The sequence below is a fragment of the Hippoglossus hippoglossus genome, chromosome 24 (assembly GCF_009819705.1).
Source record: "Hippoglossus hippoglossus isolate fHipHip1 chromosome 24, fHipHip1.pri, whole genome shotgun sequence".
Taxonomy (NCBI): domain Eukaryota; kingdom Metazoa; phylum Chordata; class Actinopteri; order Pleuronectiformes; family Pleuronectidae; genus Hippoglossus; species Hippoglossus hippoglossus.
The window spans coordinates 1,701,490-1,724,399 of record NC_047174.1 but is presented as its reverse complement, the minus strand read 5'-3'; the positions used below and the strand labels follow the sequence as shown (position 1 = coordinate 1,724,399).

Here is a 22,910-nt window from a genome sequence, read left to right as displayed (position 1 = left end):
TGTAAAGTTTGATATAAAAAGTCACTTTTATCATGTGGACTGGATTTAACCAGTTTTCAGCCATTTTATTGATTCTTGAAGTTTGTCGTCCAAAAGCTGGAATATTTTATATTGTATCTTCATGTTCTTCTGATCCAGCTGTTATTCTTATACATTACAATGGTGACATGTTATTTGTAAGATGATATAATATGAATGATTGTATATGAACCAATGTGTTGTAAAAAACGTTTTACCCAGAGTGCCAGAAGGGGGAGCTGTACGTTAAGTTACTGCTGCAATGTTTAAGTAATAATAATAATCATAAGATGGTATATAATCCTATAGATATCGTACGTTTAGCTTAATGAACCGGCTGTTATAGACATGTTAGTGTTTTATGCTGTGATGTAGATACTGCAGGTTGATACTTCCAGGTTTGAGTTGAGTGACTTTTTAAATTATGTTGATTTACATGCAACAAGATGAACCTTCCCCCCCTCAGTCAATATCAGTATTTATAACAATATTTAGTGCTTTTATTAAAAGGGATTCTCTGTTTGTATCTTGTCAGGTGTTTGCATAGACTTTGTTTTGCATCAAATTATTTTATCCTATGAATCAATTCAAATCCATATTATTCTGGTTGTAGATGAATCATGAAAATGTACAAAATGTGCAAATTCAACAGTTGCAGAAAAAAATCAAATTTTTAGCAGATGTATCACTTGTTGACGCCCTCGTCCATCGCAGCGAACCAATCAGAGCGCGCCGACACTTCCAAATATGGTAGCGCCTGCTCTCCGGCCCGCCCCTCTTTGTCGTCTGGACCAATGGGAAGCCGCGGAACGTTGGCGAGCGCTGCTGGGGACAGAGGCCGCGGAGAGAGACGCAGGAGGCGGCGGCAGGGAGCGACCCGTCCCGGTGATTCCTCCATGGAGAGACTCGTCCTGTGATTCCTCCATGGGACAGAGACTCGGGAACGGAAGCCGAAGCTGACACCGAGGCGCCGGACACGGTGCTGACCGCCGCGGAGCTCTTATCCCCGGCCTGGACCGGTGGGAGGTAACGGCCCCGGAGATAGCACAGTTAGCAAGCTAGCAAAAGAAAACCAGCAGCACTTCCGGCTTGGATTTTCAAACATTAAAAAAAACTTCACCGGGAACTGGATTCTAATAGTTGATGTTTCCGTGAAAATGCATCTGAATCCCCCACAAACAAAGACGTGACGCGGTCATGTGTTTGCCGCATGTGCTAACCTTGTAAATACGCAACCCCGACAAACACGATGCCTTTATTCTGAAGTGTAGCCGTCTGTGTTTCCGCTGTGAGCGGCTGTTAACTCCCGCCAACTTGTCGCAGAGAAGAAGAGGTGAAGTTACGAAGGCTCGGACCAAAACAAGACTTCCCAGCCGGAGGGGGACAACGGCGCCTCGTCATGAATGGAACCTGACTCGTCTCCTCGCGCGGTCTTTGGGTCGAACGCCCGTTAAACCGGAGCGACCGCTGTTACCGTGACATCGGAGCCCCGGTATAAAACACGGTACGGTTAACGATAATATCGGTTATATTCGACATATTCCAGCAATAAGGAAAAATCTGATATCGATACGAAGGTGGTGCCTGTGGTCACACGCTCACCTGAGAGGTTTCATGACGTGTTGGTTCTGCAAAATGCCTTTTATTTTATACAGGTTGCCTTTGATGTACATAATAGGAAACTAGCTTAATCTTTGGCACTGTTGATTTAGTTTAAAGGGACCAGCGCTGGTAAAAATGAGCATTTCCATCTATCATGATCAATTCGACATTATCATTTCTATTATAAGAGTATATATAATAAGAAACTAGCATTATCTTTGACGCTGTTGATTTAAGTATCGATATCAAAGAAGAAGATATGGTAAACAATTATAGCAAGGCATAAATTATTATTTCAGTCGATAACAATATTATCATGATGACTGTCACATTAATATTTCTGTTAAGTTTAAAGTATGTGATAATTATTGATATAATGATGTTGCCCAGCCCTAATATGGATATTTAGCACCAGGACTTAGACTGTCTGCATATTTCACTGAGTGCACTAGAATGAAAAATCACATATCAATATAAAGTTGGTGTCTGTGGTAACAAACTCACTTGTGAGCTCTGCAAAATACCTTTTATTTTTTATGCTATAAATACAATATATACCTGAACTACATATTTTGTGTATATGTCTATAGTTGAGGCTTCATACTGTCCTATAGTGATATAATTATCTTCCAAAAAAGGAAAGGCACAGATCCTCTTGGAGTGTACAGACTTGGCTAAATAAGTAGCTTCATAAATACATAATTGTATCTTCATGGAATAGTTGTTTAGAATTGGTCCCTTGCACTACAGATATGTACCCATACTGGAAACCTTGCTTTAAGAGGTATATTTAGATTTTTGCTGATCACCTGATTTGCTGTTTCACAAAATGTGCTGCTAAGGATGAAGGTTTTGTTTTTTATCATAGATTTGCCCTTGAAGATCAAAATGAACTGTCCGTCACCGACAAACGAGGCGAAGCTCTCGTAGCTGGAGGAGGATTCCCTGCCCTGACTTTCCCTCCTCCTCCTCCTCCTCCTCCTCCTCCTCCTCCTCCTAGCTCTCCTGGGATCAATGACAGGACCCAACTCCCCAAGCCGGGCCGGCACTTCCTCGGCCAAATGGAGCAGGCACGGCCGATCAAAGAGCACAAGCTCGCACTGCCTCCTCCGCTGCAGCACCCAGGAGGAATCCGCCGCCTCTCCCCCAAATAACAGTTCCCGGTCCCCTGGGGAGGAAGAGGAGAAGGATGGAGGAGTTCTTTTCTATGTCAACCGGACTGGTTTCCCCATCGAAAGCATCACCTGGGAGAGGATGTGGTCCCATGTGGCTGCTGTGCACCCTGAGGGTCAGGAGATGGTGGACAGGATACAAAATGCTGCATACCTTCCAAGGGTAAGCTAGCTGTGTTTTATCATTCAGTAGTATCATGTAATTCTCCACACTGGATCTTCTCATGGGTATGTTGAAGTATGTTGTTTCATATGACAGCTCCGGGGTTGTGCTGTTCTCGTCCTGACCTCTTCTGCCTTGTCTGAAATCTCAATGCAACAATGTTCTTTCTGTCATTTACCGTAACTAGCTTTGCAAAAGTTTTCATGCTCTAATGTTCAGAAAACACATCACTGTCCTCAGACTGTCCGTTGCTGCAGCTCCTCTTTTCAGCCTCTGTCTCAAACAATTAGCGTCTTTTGCTTTGGTCATTTTCTTTTTGAGCAGCATTCTTTATGCTGAAAAGACACGTTGAAAGAAACAGTAACCCCACACATGATACACATCTTTGTCTGCTGCTGCTCTGGCCCCTCGGCCCAGATTCTCCTCATAGTTTTCTCGTCAGGGATTTGGGTGGACGTTCGTTGTGTTTCAGGCCGGGTACGAGGGAATCTGGTTCTTGTTTAGCTCTGCTAATTGGCCATGTGGTCATTAGTGACCCAGTTGTTCATCGGTGCCAAGATCCCACGCTGTAGTCCTGGACAGAAGGGACGACAGGAGGACATGTGCACACAAACACACCAACAACTAAAACTACACATACAGAGTGTGCACACATGAGCCGTCTGTCAGTATTGTTTTTCGAAGCCTTTGGCTACGTGTCATGATGGTTTCACATTGAGCATTTCAGCAGCTTAAGAGTATCACAGTAAAGTTACAGCCAACTGTAACTGTGGAGCCACTTGGAACCATTTTAAGTGAGAGACAGTGTGTCACTCTATGAAATTTATATCAGCCAATTTTGGGACCGTGAAGTTGTAAATATGAAGAGAAAATACAGAGTCCTACTCAGCAGCAAAAAAAATTGTAATTTCAGGAAATCATCGTTATATGCTTTTTATATTTTTACTTGCTGACAAACTAATGCATACAAATTTATAAAGACACCAAATCTCTATTTCACAGTTCGGTAAATTGTTAAAATGACCCCACAGTGTGTTTATTTTCCAATTTACTTTTTTGTGTCGGTGTGGCTCAGGGGGTAGAGCGGGTCATCCACTAGCCACAGGGTTCGTGGTTTGATCTCTTCATTTCAAAGTGTTCTTGGATACTGAACCCCAAATTGTGTGTGTGAATAGGTGACTGGAAAAAATTAAAGAACTTTGTTCCAGCATTGTGTGAATGGTATTAAATGCAGCTACTTGGAAATGCTTTGCTAGGACACTGTTGTAAACAAGCTATGTGCGTGTAGGTGTCTGTTGGTTCATCGTGCAGTGTTGTTGTGCGGTTGATTAGCAACTGTGTGTGTGTGTGTGTGTGTGTGTGCGTGTGCGTGTATAAGCAGGTGGTAGCCACAGCTGTTAGACTGATCCATATGACCAATGCCTTTAGAGTATGAAGGAGGAGAAAAGAGCAACACCTTTGTTATTAAGAAATGTTAAATTGACTTGAATGAACTGATCAGCATTAAGTGATTATAAATTTAATGTGAGACCAATGGGGAGAAGAGCTCTACACCACAGATTACTATGGGATACATGTTGGACGGTACACATACTGTGTGTCGTATATGTTGATTTCAAAGGGCAATATGTGGAACCCCCCCCCCCCCCCCCAGTAGCATTTTGCACGGTGTAGGTCAGTGATATCGTCAGTGACTATGTTGCCACTCTCCATGCCCTCATTAACAGAAAGGGAGACTTGGCACAGGGGCCAAATAATCCCTCTAATAAAATCAGGGTTGTGGATAATCTCCTGTAACCACCTGTACTACACCTGAAGGACTCTTCTGAGCAGAGATCTCTAAGAAGACCCAGACAAAATACATCTTTTAATACAAGATATGGACTGGTCATCTCTAGAATGGAGTTTTTGAGAATAAAATAATATTACAAGAATAAATAATACGAGAAAAGTCATTATATAAAGTCATAATTTAAAAAGAAATTTTTAATTTAATGAGAAAAAAGTCAAAATATTATGAGAAGAAAGAAAAAACACTTTTTTAGGAAATAAGCAGCAAGACCTCAAGAAGCTCACCAGAATGGCAATTTCTTCTCGTCATATTTGACTTTATTCTTGAAATCTCTCTCTACTCCATACTCTCTAATCTCTATTTCTGAAATTGTTTAATGAATGTGTCCTGAGCTGGATGTTTAACTCCATGTGGGTTCACTGGACAGGAGCAGGACCTAAATCTAACAATAGATAATGTCCCGTCATTTCCATAATCCATTGTGGCCCCATTGTTCTGGAGTAAAATGTCTCTGTTCAAGCTGTGACGAAAGGATTTTATTTTGGACGGCATTAAGCGATTAAACTGAAATAAAGCAACAAGCTCAGCGACCTACAGTCAGGAGAACGTAACAGGAAGAGTTCGATATTGTGTTATTTTTGTGGTTTATTGTTAGTATGTGAGGGTGCAGATTAGGCCACAACTGCTGAAGTTCACATGTATTTGTACTTGTCTTTGTCTGGAGGAAGCTCAGGATACAAATGTCTTGTTTTGGATCAGTCAATGAAGCTTATGGACGTTTGCCAACATAGATTAGTTCAGACAGATGTGATTTACAGACTACAGCCATAATCTTCAAGAAGGTGTCCTTTAGTGTTATGACTGTAATCCCGCAGTAGATACAAGCCACAGTGAAGTCGTACTAAAGTAGTATAAGTACTCATGTATCTTATAAATACTGTCTGACTGACTCTCTCTCTCCCCACACACACTCAGAGATAGACAGGCGTTCCCCGGGATGCCCCGCTCTAAAGATATCATGACAGCAGGAAATACGATCTGTTTCTCCCCCTCCTCCATCTTGCTCTCGCCTGGTTGTTTCCATTTTTAATGCACACAGAGCAAAAGTGCTTTAAAGGTAACGGAGGTCACTGATATCTGTATCTCACACCTGCCAGTGTAATGATTCTAAAAGACATGTGGCTCCTGAGTTAAATCCACTTCTGTTCTTCTTGTGTCTTCAGATACTTCAGTTTGTCAGTACTTCTTGTAAATGTGTTTTTACAATGAAGTAGAGCCGTGAATATACTTGTGTTTTCTACTGTCTAGTTGGTTACTTTTACATTTTGCTGTTGCTACTGTTCCCAGAAAATACAGGGGAAGTTAGTTTTTACAGTGGCTTGCAACAGTGTTCCCTTAAAGTGAAAATCTCCTGCTCTATGAAGGTGACGTCATTTTTCTTCCTTCTTGTAAATAGCTTGTCCTGTTTTTCAAACTTATTTTACTCATGTTCTCTTTCAGCCTGATGATGTTGTTTCTGTTCAAACCACTTTCTACTGCCCATCCCCCATTTCCCTTCTGAACAATTCAAAACTCAGGAAGGTCATAACCGACACTGTGAGAAATCCCTCTGTTCCCGCTCTCTCATGCTTCCCTTCCTCTGGCCTGTGCACCGCTGTTTCTTCTCTCTGCTGCCGGGTGCTTAGTTATCGACAGCAGAAAGGACGGAGACAGAGAGAGAAGCGAAGGGAAGGGGAGAACAAAACTCCCCGTAAAGGGAAAGAAGTGATGGCAGAAGATGAAGGGATGAAGGAAAGGGGTAAAAACAGGAAGGGAGGTAGAAGTAGATTTAAACTGGGACAATGAAGAGATGCACTCCCAGCTCTGGACAAGGTGGAGACAGATCAGTTGTCATTGAGTCTGCTTCGGTGAATACAACACAATACAATATGATACTATTAGATATAGAGACTGATCTCCTTGGTTACATGTTTATGTTTGGCGTTTAAGCGCCTGTGTTTCCTGGGTGACGAAAGCTGTGATACAGGACGCTGACTCGTCTGTCAGTTCACTCAAAGTTTGCACAGGTGTTAAGTCTTTTAGTTCGTGTCATGATTGACAGCTGAGACAGACTCGTGTTTGGTCTCTCAGAACGGTGCTGATGTCAGAGTGGTTGACAGCAGCCAAAATGCAGCAGCTTATATAAAAGCCTTTTATAAAAATAATGCATTGGCCCAGGCCGTCCTCATTCATTTGTAAAACTCAACTGCAGACTGTTAAGTGCCTTGCTCAAGGTCAGATGGCAGACTGAACCACTCGTAGTGAAAGTTTAAAATGTAGCTTCTTTTGCATGGACGTTCTGCTCTGAGTGTGGACACGGCAGCAGAAAGATGACGGATCTAACTGACGTTAGAGAGAAGAGGATAAAAGTGAGGGATCACCACACATCTCACTGCCTGACCCAGCAGAAAGCTGTGTGTGTGTGTGTGTGTGTGTGTGTGTGTGTGTGTGTGTGTGTGTGTGTGTGTGTGTGTGTGTGTGTGTGTGTGTGTGTGTGTGTGTGTGTGTGTGTGTGTGTGTGTGTGTGTGTGTGTGTGTGTGTCTGCGTCTGCGTGTCTGCGTGTCTGCACCAGCTGATGCAGCCAGTGTATTAAACCTTAATGGGGATTTCACTACATCAGAGATTATATGGCAGTATGACTGTTGACTGGTTGAAGGTCGACCAGCTGGGTGATTATTTCATTGGTTGTCTGGTTTGAAGACTGACCTCCTGTTTGCATTACATCAGTGGTAAATACTGGTTTATTACCACTAAGGAGGTGCAGTTTTCACCCCTGTCCGTTTGCCTGTTTATCAGCAGGATTACGCAAAATCTAATGAATAGATTAGCACAAACGTTGGGGGAAGGATGAGACAAGGAATCAGGGAAGAACCCATCAAATTTCAACAAAGGGACAGACCAGGGTTTGTCTTTATCATTGCAAGACACAGCTTTTCTTTCCCAACATTTTTACCAATTTCTTCAGGAACTAAAATGTCAGTCAGTCAAGCTCATACCTCACCCAACGCCCAACAGACCCTTTTTAAATTCAAGCTGCACCAAATTACACACACACACTACTAGATATCAGTGTGTGATTATTCTCACTAAAATCCAGGAATTATTCTCTGAGAAATCAGTGAAAATGTCGAATGAAAGTGATAAAAACAAATCCTGGATCCATCTCCTCATCTGGATCTGCGCAGAATTTCATGGGTTCTTTTCTGACCACATCCTTCCACCAAGTTTCGTGGTAATCCGTCCAGTGGTCTCTGCTTAATCCTGTTTACAATCAAACACACCAAAAACCAACAGACTGGGGTTAAAACATAACCTCCCTGCATGTAATAATGCATGGATCTTGATATGAAACATTTTTCGATTCTAGTTGGCTGTGTAACCTGATGAATGTCTGATGTGCGTACACCAATATGTGTGTTCTTATGTGAAAAGAAAACCATTGTGCTGGATCATTGAAATACGTAAATCTTAGTAGATCACATGTGCCACAGTTTTACATTAGAACCTCAACAAAACTAAAAAAAGACCAGGGCTTCCTCTCCATGTTGTCCTGTTGACTTCCTCCTAAACAAGCAGAGACCCAGAGGAAATGACAGGGCTGTGTTTCACCCTTCCTGCACGGCCACAGGCTCACAGCAGAGGCGACCTGTGTCAGAGGAAGTGTCGGTTTGTGTTTGAGTCTGACTCTCTCTGCTGGTGTGGTCACGTCGTTCATGAAGCCACATCTCTGATCCTGGTTTCCTCCCTGAAATGCTCCGTGTTGAGTTGAAACAGCTGCAGAAACAGTCTCGTGGTTTCCAGTGCGACAAACCTCTTCTCACCGTGAGGGTGTCTGTAGGTCCGGTGCTCTGAGGTGGGACCATATTACCTCAACTTTCTGGTGTTAGGGACCTCGTCTGACTTGTGTCATTCATCTGTTTGATTCGTTTTTTCCTGGAGCTACTCACTGTCAGCTGTCTGCTACAGACAGATATATTAGGTGTGTTTGTTTTTAGCACAGAATGCTATTCATTCAGCTGCTACCACAACTAGCACCAGTGGCCGCTGTGGTGAAAGTAGCAGAAATAATTGTACTATTGTGCTGTTATTATATTAAATTATATTATCTAAATATAAATAATCAGAGGTTTTTCAATCCTAACAAGAAAACTGCGAAGCAAAAATGATCAGATTATGGTGGTCAAAGGTCACTGAGACCTTACAAAACACGTTTCTGTATCTCAACAACACGGCGAGTTTAACTCTATTTCTCTTTCTCTTTCTCAGCATCCTGTTCCTTCAGTCCCGACCTTCAAACCGTCCATGTCGGTCCCAGACTGGCTGGTGGCCGTCCAGAACTACATGAAGGCCCTGCAGTATCCTTTAACACACACAAGTGTCCCAACATGACAGCACACGGATGTCATGGTGAGAGCTACACCAGTCGGGTGAAGTTAGTTCTGTGTGTCTGGTCATATTTGACGTTTCTAAAGACTTTTAAAGGCATCAGCATGACGTTAACTTCAGGAACACTGTGTCAATAGGGACTTGTGAAAGACTGGGCTTTCTGGTAACACTGGTAATTTGGGGTGCACTGTCCTGCTCAAGGCCCGGAGGAGCCGGGGATCAAACCAACATCCCTCTGATAAAGTGATGACCCTCTCTATCTCTCCAAACAACGATACTCTGACAATGATACCCCTACTCCAAATATTCATCCTTATCATTTCTGTCAGATACAACCATACAGGAACACAGTTCTTTGAAATCAAGAAGAGCCGTCCACTGTGCGGGTAAGTGTTTGATTATTTAATCATTTCATTTTAACAAGATTAACTCAACAAGCCAATTATCAGAATGATAGTGCAAACACCTCAGTCTGCTTAACCACAGACTGATGCCTTTACTTTATAAAAATAACAATAAAACAAAACCAAGACATCGAAACTCTTGTGGTTGGAGTTTTATTTTGTGTAAACCCTGATTTAACTGTAGTTTCTCCAGGAATTTTAAAATGAATTTACATTAATTAATTTAAATTGTAAAATTGTATTTCTGTGTCCTCTTCTTCATCCTCTCCCTCGTCCTTCATCTTCCTCCCTCCTCCAGGTTAATGGAGACAGCAAGAGAGATGATCAGGGAGTCTCTGCCAATCAAATGCCTTGAAGCCGTTATCCTGGGAATGTATCCTTTACACACACACACACACACACTCACACACTCACACTCACACACACACACACACTCACACTCACAGTGGGCCAAAAGGTTATTCTTATTATCTCTGTGTGAAATCAATGAGACACGTTGCTCTAATGTCTTAATGCCCCCACCACCACCACCGCCACCCTTTCCAGCTCTTACTGAACCTCGTTGCCTGGCAACAAGCCCACTTCAGAGTTTAACCCCCAACCATACATACATACACACACACACGCTCACCGGCTTAGTATCATCCGGCACAGCTTTAATTTTTAAAGCAGCAGTATGTCGCCCTTATACTGACTTATGAATTCATACATGAGATTTCTCAGTATTGACTCCTCATATTGAAGCAGATACTTCCCCAAGTCGCAGGTCAGATCCTCAGTGCATCGCTAAGGCAATTTCTATTAACAGGATACTAATGTGTTCAGATGTAAATCCGACACCTTATAGGATAAAGCTGCTGATGTATGTTATGTGGTGTAAAACAGTTTTTTGCAGGATTTAGCAGATGAACAGAATCGATTTGTTCGTGTCCTCTCTGAATGGATGGTCCAGTTTCACATGTGCTAGTTTCACTGTGGCTTTGCTCCCGGGCCGTCAGGGTGGCAGCTGACACTGACTTTAATTGAGACTGACTTTAGTCTACAGGGGGGGGGAGGAGTGAAGGTGGCAAGAGCTGGACTGAAAAATAAATTCAAGGTGAAAGACGGAGGCAAAACGTTGCTCTATGACCTTTGGACGACATCACACTGACTCAGCCCTGTCAGATAAAGAGTGAGTTTGATCAGTGTCACCTTTGACCTGAGGTCACTCACCCCAAAAGGCACCAGGCCCCAGTGAGAATTGAACTCACGACCCCTGGTTTACAAGACCAGTGCTCTAACCACTGAGCTATGAGGCCTTACCTGACACACAGGTGGCACGCCAACGTCTTGATCTTAACAAAGGCAGAGGACACACCCTTGTCTGCTGTGTGCTCAGTCTGTACAAACACATTCCATTAAATACAAATACCGTGAAAAGTTACACCTCTTATTTTAGTAGACTTGAAAAATTAATTTACAACAGAATCTCTTTAATCTACACTTAAACGTACAATATGTGACTTCGGCCACTAGCATTTAATGTTGTAGATTCTTTGCTGCCTATCGGGACCTCAGTACCTCATGTTTTGAAATGACAATACATTTTCTTTTTGAATCTTAAAGGTTCAGTGTGTAGAACTTAGTGACACCTAGAGGTTAAGTGTCTTGTTGCAGCTGAATACCCATCACCCCCCCCCCCCATATCAAGACAAACCCCATTTGTCCAATGATCAAGGCACTAAATGGTCCATATGTTTATCCACTTTACATATTTTTTTACAGTTCTTATTGTACTTGGCTGTTATTCATGCATTTAGATTTATTTCAATTCAAAACAACTTTATTTGTCCCCAGAGAGCAATTCTAAAATTATTTGATTGAACAGTTTATACTGGTAAACTGGTATTTGTAAAACACGGAGGGACTCTTCCTCAAAGCAGATATATTATGCTAATATTCAGGTTCATTTTTTGTTTACGTGATCTGATGTTCAATCAATTAATCACATTTTATATCCCATTTTCAGAAAAGTGCAACCATCTTCTGTCCTTAACTCTCCACTAGAGTGAGGATGAACTTGTTCGAATTTCTTTACAAGTGACCAGTGGAAGGTAAAAACTGACTAACTGGGTGTGTTTCTTCTTCGTCATACGTCGTGAGATAGCCGGTAGAAGAAGACGAGACAAACAGAAAAGGAATTAAGCACAGAAAAGCAAAGGGCAGAGAGGGATGAATAGAATCTGTTGTTGTAGCCTGTGGCGGTCGGAGCGCTCCTGTCTGTTTGTCCGGCTTCAGTCTGTCCTTCCTCTCCTGCTCGGAATTCTCTCCAGGATATTTAGGGTTTATCTGGAGAGACACCAGCTCTCTGTGTGGGTTTGACTCAGAGTCTCACAGTATTAACATCACCAGTGGTTTGTAGAATAAGAAGAAGGCCTGAGTACAAAGCAGCCTTGAGTAGAATAATAATCAGAGTTCTGTCGAGAGCCAGACTGATTTATTGATTGGCCCAAACAATCAGGTAAAACTAGCCTTTTGTTTACAGAATAAACAAAGCAACAATTTTTGTCAAATTTTTCGTAAAAAAGGTTCTCGATATTTGTTTATTTTTGTCTCAGGGAATAATTCATGAATCTCGATGAAAAAAATCCTGCGTGTTGAGGGGAGTGATGTTAACGAGTGTGCGGAGCAGCTTGATTGGATCTAAGAGGACTGTTGGCCCAACAGGGCATTTTAGGAGTCATTGCCATTTAATTTGTATTGATGTATAGTATTGGCTGAATCCGATGTTTTTACTCACTGAAATCGGCAAAGATTTATATCGACCTGGTTCTAGTACTCACTAATGTCTGAAGAACATTTCAAAATAAGGATAGGAAATGGTACAGAGTGTCAGTGTGTAGGGGAAATATAAAGAATCCTAGGGGCAGCAAAACGCGTCAACCATTGTGGATCTGACTTTTGGCCACTTCTCAACATCATTTCCTCCCACTGCTGCTGCTGAAGAAATTCAGAGCCGGCAGTTTGCTCATGATAAAGAAGAGGAAAGTGTGACTCTTGGTAAAAAGACACCGTGCATAAAGAAGATTTTATGCTTTTTCCAGTATTTCCTTATCTTGAATCTCGACAGAAATGTAGAGAGAAGTCGGAGCACGGGTCAGCGCTGCATTATATCCACGGATAAAGGTTTCACAGTTACCTTTACATTCAAAGATCAGATCAGATGTTTTCAATCAAGCATCTCACATCCAGACATGTTGTTAATCTGTATTTATACTCATCAGACTTATGGCCACAGCAGATAAAGGCAACCTGTCTGTCTGTGTGTGTGTGTGTGTGCTGAAACTAAATCTTCCTTTAATAATCAGTAAATTATCTTTTGCGCCTCTGAAGAAGGAAATGCAACAGAAACTGGATTAACAGTAATAACACAATATACTGAGGCCGAGTGGTGTGTGATGATGTCCCTTGGTGAATATTTAATGAAACAACAGCAGCTCTGCGGCGTTCAGGCTGCTGAGATGACAGACAGGCGCTCTGGCCAATGACAGGCCTCCACGGGCAGAACGGAGCAGATGGTTCGCTGCTGGCTGCAAACGTCCAGATCTCTGTGTGTTGCCGCGGTTGGATCAGCGTTGGTGTTGAATCTGTGTCGTCCGCAGCATGAGAGCTGGCTCAGAATTTAGTCGTCCACTATTTGGATTCACTGTTTTTAGTTTTACTTGTTAAAAACTGAATCATTAAACCGCTCAGTCTCTGAAACATGTTGTGAACAAACCAAGTAAGAAACCAGAACAGCCCTCAGTAGAGCCCATACCTCCTCCACCGCGGCCCAACAGTACAACACACACACTCAAAATACAGAGACTATGAAACACATGAATAAAATCCAGGCCCTTAAAAGGAGTAGAATAATAAATCCTAAAGCCAATGTTGAAAGTAGAATGTCACTCAGGAGAGTTCGTACCTCCGCCAACAGTCCCTTGAACTCATTTATCAGCTCCATAAGTTCTAGATTTAAAAAATAAAGATCCATGAATTACTCTCTGAGAAAATGGTGGAAATTTTGAAAAAACGTCCCATTTATCAACGTTGATTCGGACCAGCACCAAAATTTGCTCAATATGTGCTGACACACTTTGTGATTCCCGGCTTCCAGGGAGCTCGTGTATCTTTCTTTGTCTTTGTTTTTCTGAGTAAATCAGAGAAAAACATAATGATAAATCACAAAGATGGAATCAGACAGGAGCAGCAGAGCAGAAGCTCACAAACTGCCGGTCTGAGACCAATTGTTTATCCGGTGGAATTTTCATGGTATTCGGCTTCTGAGTCTCAGGCTGCATCTTATTTCACATGACTTGCGTTTCTTCAGAAATACTCTCTCACTAGGTTTGTACTAAAGCTTTTGTTTTTATTTTTTCGGATTCGTAGTCAAATCTACAGCCACTTTGACTGCACTCCCCGGGGCTGCAGTCAAAGTGGCTGTAGATTAGTTTATGAAAAAGATCCAGTCTTAAAGTATGAAATTTCAGGCTGCAGCTAAAGAAAGGTGTTATTTTGAGATCCTTCCTTAACCCTGTTGTTCTGACCAGCTACCTGACCAACGGGCTGACGTCTCTGGAGCGTTTCCCCATCAGCTTTAAGACTCAGTTTTCAGGCCACTGCTTCCACCACGTTGTTCTGGGCGTCTACTGCAACGGTCGCTATGGATCGCTGGGCATGAGCCGCCGCCAGGACCTGATGGACAAACCGCTTACCCACCGGACGCTGGGGGAACTGGTGGCCGAGTTTGAGAGCTCCTACAAGAGATACCAGCACACTCTGAAGAAGGTAAGAGGGGAGGAGGAAGGGAGGAAGGGAAGAAGTGTGCATGGCATCAGTAAAGGTGTGTTTAAACGTATCCTCTGCTTGTCCCAGGTGAAGATCGGCCTGTATGTGCCTCACGACCCCCACGTCTTCCAGCCAATAGAATGGAAGCATTTGGTCCTGAATGCCGCCAGACTGGGAGCTCAGGAGATGAGGAAGGAGCTGGAGAAACACGGTCGAGACATGAGGATGAAGGTGTGACACGCAAACATACACTCTACGACGTGATGATGCCAGACAAATGATTCCACGGCGGTGCCGCCACAGTCTAAGTGGTTAATGGGAAACACTGGTATCGCTTCATTCAGAGTAGTTTGGGTAAAGAGAGTGAAGAAGTTTGAGCGTGGAGAAGAAAAGCAGCAGTAGGACATGCTCACATTACCACACTATGAATCAACCAGGATGGTAAAACAAGAAAATACTCAACAGTCGGGGGTGAAAATGGAAAACTTGCAGTGAGAGTGTAATTCCAAACAGGAGCACAAAAGAAAAACAGCTCTTAGTGGTGAAGTTAATGGAGCATTTATCTGCCAAACTACAACACATGTTATTTCATAGCTGAACAAACCAAAGTGTCTCTCGAAGTATGTATGCATGTCACTGTTTTTACATTGTGTTTTGTGTCACCTTCCTGTTTGTTTGTTGGTTCGTCTGTTAGTTATCAGGATTACACAAAAACTACTGTACACATTATCATGCAATGAATTTAGGGGACAATCGGAATGGAATGAACTCTACTAAGTGACTTTGTAGTTTGTCGTAGTGTTGCCATGTTTAATCTCAGTGTGTAGTCTCTGATTCAGTGCGTACACTCATGAGTATTTTCTTCTGTCTGAACCGAACAAGGGAAACACCTTCATGACATTTTTCCATGTGAGCAGAGATGGATGTAGTTTCCGTTGGGATGAACATGGAATACAAACTGTCAGGAATTATTTAGGGCATGATGGGAAAGGAACAGGGGGGGGGGGGTGTCGAAGAGAGGCGGACTCAGAGGAGTGGATTGTTTGAGGTTAAATGTTTTATATGAGTCTTAAGTTTTCATTTGTATGTTATTTTCCATGCGTTGATTTTTCATTTTATTCCACATGCACTTCTATGTAAGTCTGAGTGTGTGTTTGCGTGTATGATGCCGGTGTAAGACGTTGGTACAGTATATGGACTGCACTGCATGTCAGCAAGATATGTAGGTCAGTGAGTTTGCAGCTGTCACACACACACACACACACACACACACACGCACACACACTGTATCATACACTCACGTACATGTGTGTGTGTGCAAACGAAGGCAACACCCACAGACGGACTTTATTTTAATCTCTACTGTACCCCAGAGAATGTGAATTTATTATAAATAGACTGTGTGTGTGTGTGTGTGTGTGTGTGTGTGTGTGTGTGTGTGTGTGTGTGTGTGTGTGTGTGTGTGTGTGTGTGTGTCTCCATGAGGATTCAATGTTTGGACAGTGAGGTCATTGTGTTTGTCTGAGAGTGTATGTGTAGAATTAGGTTTATGTTAAGGTCGTCATTAGCGGCTGTGGAATGCAAAGCAGAATGTCAGTAAGGGTCCTCACAAGTATAGACTTTTCAATGTGTGTTTGGAATGTGAAGAACTCAGTAAACTAGATGAGGGAACGGAGAAGCAGATATAAAGTTTCACAGGACAGTTTATCAGAGTGCAGACGAACGGTTATAATAATAAAACTTGATTTCCATAACATTTACATGAAGAAGGTTGAGGATAAAACGACACAGAACAAACATGAGAAAGAACGATAAATCTGACACACACACACACACACACACACACACACACACACACACACACACACACACACACACTGACCCACACTGACCCACACTGACCCACATATCAGAACCACATGACCAGAAATATCAGCTCCTGACTTTTTTCTTAGTCCAGGAAAATTCCATGTTTATCCTGCTGTTTTTTTTCTACTGCTGAGTTCTGCTGATAGTTTCCAATTTCTGTTTCACACACACACACACACACACACACACACACACACACACACACACACACACACACACACACACACACACACACACACACACACACACACACACACACCGCTCATCTTTTCCCGCGCCTCTTATCTGTCACGGTGGCTTGTTGAGTTCACGGGGAGAAGAGAATGAATCACCACATAATCACACGATGACTCTGCACAGACGGATTCATCACAGTCGCACTTTTCCGCCCAGCAGCTGAACAGAGCAGCGGCTGTCGAGTTCTTTCTGGTGAAGTTTCCTTTACTTTAGAAACTTGTTTAGAAGTTCAGTTTATCTTTAAGCACTTGAGACAGAGTGGAAGTGGAAAACCAACACATGTCCCGTACTGGAATGATTCACTGACACTAAAACTTTCCTCGTGTTCCTGACAGATGGCGTCACAACAGTAGTTTTCATGTCATCGCACATTTTCCACTTTTAACAGTTGGTCCATAATAATGGAATATTCTATATTATATTTTAGCCTTGCACAGAAATATCAGTATCAGTGTTCCTTTTTTGGCTTTATTAAAAGTTTTATTTATGTATCAGAATAAACACAAAAGATGTGCATTCATGTTTACGTCTTAATTCAAGTTGTACATATTTCGTTGTGTTTTCTTTTTATTTATAGTTATTTGCAATAAAGTTTATCGTTAAACTGTAAAATATTAAGCTTCAAAAACTTGCTAACGACACCTTAGGAACCATTTCCAATGTTTTTATATAAATCAACTGAAATTGTCAGTTGGGCTCGATTAAAACATGTCAGTGATGGTTATGTACTTTTAATTGAATATCACTGATTTGAGTCTGACTCTTTGTTATGTTGGACATTTAACTTGTCAAACATTAATGATGGCTGCATTCCATTTAGCTGAAACTCTTACATTTAATTTACTTCGTTGTCCATACGCTAATTTAAGTTTAAAATGCCACTAAATACAATTATATATACTGTTGTTGATGTGTGTGTTGTTCGTTTTGTGTCAGATCCTGAAATCATCCAGCGCCCAGTCACCAATCAAAGAGCGGAGCCGGGGAAAATCCTTATCACCACGGCGACGGCAGAGCAGTCCCCAGCGACGCTTCACTCAGCGCAGAGACAAATCGTAAGTGCGGAGCAGACAATGTGTGTGTCTTCTCGTTTCCAGACAATTCTTAGCTGCTGATGAAGATTTTTAGATGAAAGCAAGTCTCCAGATTCCTCAGTGAGGTCACCGGTGTTTGAACGACAGCTGCCGGCGTTTGGTGCTTCGTTCCTCCTCCGTCCTCCCACAGCTCTGCTCCGCAGGTCAAGGGGAGTTTAGACTTGAAGTGAAAAGGTCGATCTGACATTTCGCTGGTAGCAAGCCATCGTGTGTGTGTGTGTGTGAGTGTGAGTGTGTGTGTGTGAAGCTTGAGAAGCTGAGCAGAGCCCCTCATAGTCCCTAATCTGAATTTACAGCTGACACTGAAGACCTCGCATGTGTCTTTGTTGCCGACAGCTCAGCGTTATCAGCGGGCAGACGAGTCCTTGTTGCTTTCAGCTGACACAGGCGCTGTCATTGTTGTGTGTCTGTGTGTGTGTCACCAACCCTCCGCAGCAGAGTGCCTCTCTCCCTGTCTGAGACACAGGATGTCAGATCATTGATGCTGCAAGTAAACCAGTAGTTCTTCTGCAGAATAGAAGAGAACACTGAACCAAACTCCATTAGGAAATGTAGAAAGTTAATGCGACCTCGCAGCTCCCATGTACTCTGTGAATTGAAGGTCATGAACTGCATTGTGGTTCCGTTGCGTCGTTTTACTCACACTGCGTACGACAGAAATTAGGCTGCTCTATTTTTCATGTATTGGCACCAGCCAATCAAATCACATTGATGGGAAAGAGGAGGCGGAGTCAGCTGGTGAACCTGGTGTTGATCTGGTTGTGGATTTTATTTCCCGTGTTGGTCTCTTTGCATTGTATTGATAGCTGCCATGAAACGTTGTCGTCATGACGATCGTCACGCCCACTGTCACAGGTGTGAGTCCAGCGTTTCACCAGTGACTTTGTGTAGTTGTGTAGTAAAATCTGTTGCCAACAGACTTGTGGATAAGAAAGTGTAAGAACTCTCCATTTGAACAGATGAAATTCCTTCAGTGTTGAGCAGCCAATAGAAACACGGTGACTCACCACTATAGTTCAACAGCACGGAAACGGACACAAACACACAGGATGCTGAGTGTGTCTGTGTGTGCTGACAGCTGCGTGGTGTAACACAACCTGACCTGGACGACAGCTGCAGCCCGGCCGCACTGCAGAGTCACACCGCACACACACCACACACACACACACACACACACACACACACACACACACACACACACACACACACACACACACACACACACACCACACACCACACACACACACACACGGCACCAGAATTACTGACATTGCTGCAGTTTGACGTGACTCTGTGATGACCTTTATTATGAGACACTCTCACAGCCTCATTATTCCGATGTGTGTTTGTGTTTGAAAAGAGCAACACAAAAAGGAGGACTAATCCATTTCAGTGGTTTAATGTCAAATCATCTCAGAATACAATTCAGCCATCAAAACATTTAACGTTAAAGTTGAACGTTAAATATGAAAAAATCCTTCCTGTCAAGGATTAAAATCAAATTTATATTTCTTCTCTGCATTTTCTAGTCCTCTGTAATATAATAACAACAATAACACATATTTTCTTAAGGTTTATTTGAGTCTGTTTCACCACCTTTGTGGAACTTATACTAATTTTGAGTACGACAAGAAGGAACTTTCTCAGCCTCCGATCCTTGTTTCTCTTCTTATGGAAATTTAAAAAGTTTTTTCCAGACAAGAAAACATTTCTCTGGTTTCTCTAAAAATATGTCAAATACTCTCAGAGTTTACGTGTGGAAACTATAGAGGAAAACAACATGAAAACAAAACAGAAAAGTAGAGAAATTAGTTTTTGTTCTTTAAAGCCACACTATGTACCGTCACTGAGCAACAGCGCCCTCTGCTGCCACACGTGTTGATTACTCATTGAATCATTAGTCATTAAAGTTTGTTACCTTCATTATAAATTTTGTTTATTTCTTTGCGAGTTTTCCATTTTTGCTTTCGACCTTTTCTTGATGGGAAAAAAAAGTCTGTAAATAAGAAAGTTCGACTTTTAGCTTAATTTAAAAAAAGAATTTACAACATAACTTGTCTGAAATTGAAATTATGATTTCATGATCGACATTGTTTTATTGGTTTATCTCTAAGCTTTGATTTAATTTAAAGGGACTGTTGGGTCTTTGCGGAGTTTGATCTTAAGTCACCACAAACTTGTATCTGCAGGTAAACAGACACACACGAGTCAGAGAAAAGACTTTCTTCTTTTTGTGTTGAAATGTTTTTGTGAACTGAGAAAAAGTCTCTTTATTTGCTTCTTGCTTCTGCCTCTGGGTGATTTTAATCTTTTTTAAAACTTCAGTTGTTTCATCAGTTCAGAGAAGCAGCAGAACAGCACATTAGCACTTTGAACCACTCCAACGTGGTCCTTAAAAAGCTATCACTGTTATCAGCCGAGCACTTAACAACACGTTGTCGCTGCAGCAGAGACGGAGTAATAATCAGCTGCTGGTTTGAACAGCTGAGAGCACGGACTCCTCAACGACTCCGGGTTCTTTTAGCAGCGTGATTAAACGCCTCCGGTGACTGTTAGCTGCACTGCCTGCTGAAAAGTGGAATGCTTTTTTCAAATGAAACGGCTATGAAGTGTCAGACATGTTCTCATGGTGAAGTTCTTCTTCTACTTCTACTTCTTCTTCTTCTTCACTGTGTCTGATCGGTGTGATACTCTTCTGTCTTTCAGGCCGGCCTCCATGGAGAGGAAACCTCCGGAGCTCAGCACGCTCAACGACGGCTACCAGATCCGCATCTGAGCCCCTCCGTCCCCGTCCGAGACGTCCTCAGCCCCTCCCGCATCCGTCCACATGTCTCAACCACCCTGATCCTAAAGACTCTACCAGCCACCAGCGCTTTTAGTGGACGAGACACTGCAGCTCTGACAAAGGTGGACGATGAACACAAGTGCTTTCTGAGCTTTCAGAGGAGGAACTTCTTTGAAGCTGCGACTCGGAGAGAAAAGACGATTTTATATTTCAAGAAGAGTTTGGTTGTCTGTTTCGTCGCCGTGGATCCACGACAACAGCTTCACCACACAGCCTGAGAGCAGCGGCACCTTCTTCTTATGTTTTTACACACTTCAACTCGGATGTAGAAGTTCAGCGGATTATTTATTTCTAAATCTCCAACATTTCAGTCAAGAAATCGAAGGTTGAGAGCCGTCGTGTCCTGACATCATGTGAAATTCACATTAATAAACCATCATATCATCTCTGTCACCTCCTCAGAGGTCGATATTATACCTTTTCCTCAAGCTGCCATGTCAACAAAAAGATGTTCCCCTGCACAAAACTCAACTAAAACAGATTAATAGACTTAACTTAATGTTAAAGGAGAAAAGATCTTATCCGTCCATCTGCCGGTGGTTCACATACCTCGAGAACCGTTCATCTTATCAGCTTCACACTTGTCACATGTGTTGTTCGGGGCCCAGTGAAGTGCAGTGTTGGATTTGATGTGTTCCATATCCTCGGCTGGTACACGACAGGAATGTGTTTACATTAACGGTAACGACGGATTCACCAGTTCAGGGTTCTACGTGCTGAGCTTGGTTTCAGAGCACAATTCTATGGCTGAGAATTTATGCGATGACTCAACACAGGTTTTCATTTGTCATTTCTCCAACATGTCGGTGTTCATAGAGGAAAGAGGAGATTCCCACGTTACTCTCGCTTGTTCATCTACTGCAGCACCTTGATTAGTTGCACTTTGACTTTCTCAAAAGCTTTTGAATCGTCCATGGTTTGATTAAGATGAGTAAGTCGACTCCTACATGCAGATTTCCATCGATCGGAGTGGACGAGTTTAGAATAAGGAACTCGTTCAATAAGGTTTGCAGGAGAATCAAAGAGGCAGAGTCGATTGAGTTTCAGGAAGAAGAAGAGAAGAGTGAGGAGAGGATCGTTAGAGCACTGCGGCAAACCTCCCTCTCTCTCTCCCTCTCTCTCCCTCTCTCTCTCTCTCTCTCTCTCTCTCTCTCCCCCTCTCCCTCGTTTCCTCTTCTCCTCTGGATACGTAACCACAGCTGGAAAATAACATGACTGAGATTTGTCATTTTGTTAATCTCCACTCTGAAGATAGAAGATTGTGATTTAGAGTCGAAGGACTCGACCGTAAATCTGCAGCATGAAGGTGAAAACGTTTTGTGTTGGAACAAACTAAAGCCTGAGTTTTTATTCAGTCAGTAAATCATATGTTCCGCTCAGCACGAGAGGAAAAACAAGAGTGAGGAAATCCAGAGCAGCTCGATGAATCATCTTCGGTACCAAGTGGCCTATGAGAGTCCGTTCAGTACTGTTCACGCTCGTATGCACCATGTATCATTAGGATCGTACAAAAACACAATCAAATCTGAATGCAGCTGTGTTTTTCTGGATTCTCCTGTTGAGGCCTTTGAAGAATCAAAGCTCGAGTTCAGTTCGACATTCACGGATGATTTTAACCCGTCTGACACAAACACATGCAACGATACAATATCACATATCAAAGAAGCGCTCATCACACAACACAGAAACCTGAATTTAAATCATACTCATACTGTACTTCTACATTTTATTATACTTTGTACTACATACTGTATTATATACATATGCAACGTTTACTTGTTTGTTTTATCTGCAGAATGTTCTGTAAAGTTTTCAGTCTGAGAACTGTACACGTCAGCTTCTATTCACATGACAGCTCCTCAAAAGTGAAGCCAAAGCGTCTCGATTGCCACCTGGTGGCTGGGTGCATTATAGTTCAAAACCCCCACCTCCTCCATGTTAGCAGTTGGGCCAAGGTAGGATATGTTGGCTTGACAACCACATCCCCCACTGCTGGCCCCTGACCAGCTGTGTTCACCGAATGAAGGGGCTAGATGCCTTGCTCATGGGCCTCTTGAGGGAAGCTATGCCAACATTTTAACTCCAGTATAACTCAGTAGAGCTCAAACCTTCGCAAAGGCCCACCAGTCCCTTAAATTAAATTAAACTGCACCAAAAAAATTTCGCTCAACAAAATGCTGAAAAACATCCTGGATCCGCCTCCTGATCCAGATCAGCACCAGATTTTAATTGGTTCTTTCCTGACTGACATCAGATCCTTCCACCAAGTTTTGTCGAAATCCATTCTTTAGTTTTTGTGAAATCTTGTTCACAAACATACCAATCGACAAACGGACAGGGGTGAAAAATAGGAGGTTAGCTCAGTGTGTTTTATTCTCATCTGAAAACTACCAACATTTTACTCCGAGCTTTTTGGTTAAACAATGAGTTATGCACACGTTGTGTTCGAGGTCGTGACAAAGAACTAAAATCCAAGTCT

General features: G+C 42.5%; 1 protein-coding gene and 1 non-coding gene across 2 annotated transcripts; one reads left to right on the top strand and one right to left on the bottom strand.

Moving 5' to 3' along the window:
• The first annotated feature begins 363 nt into the window (after positions 1-363).
• On the top strand, positions 364-22,674 carry vash2 (vasohibin 2). Its single transcript, XM_034580008.1, has 10 exons — positions 364-1,522; positions 2,489-2,955; positions 9,054-9,142; positions 9,503-9,559; positions 9,876-9,950; positions 14,149-14,386; positions 14,474-14,617; positions 17,429-17,547; positions 20,293-21,745; positions 21,847-22,674. The coding sequence occupies exons 2-9, from the start codon at positions 2,635-2,637 to the stop codon at positions 20,360-20,362; spliced, it is 1,113 nt and encodes a 370-aa protein (XP_034435899.1). The 5' UTR covers positions 364-1,522; positions 2,489-2,634; the 3' UTR covers positions 20,363-21,745; positions 21,847-22,674.
• On the bottom strand, positions 10,803-10,875 carry trnat-ugu. The gene has a single exon. It is a non-coding gene; the product is annotated as a tRNA-Thr (tRNA).
• Positions 22,675-22,910: the final 236 nt, after the last annotated feature.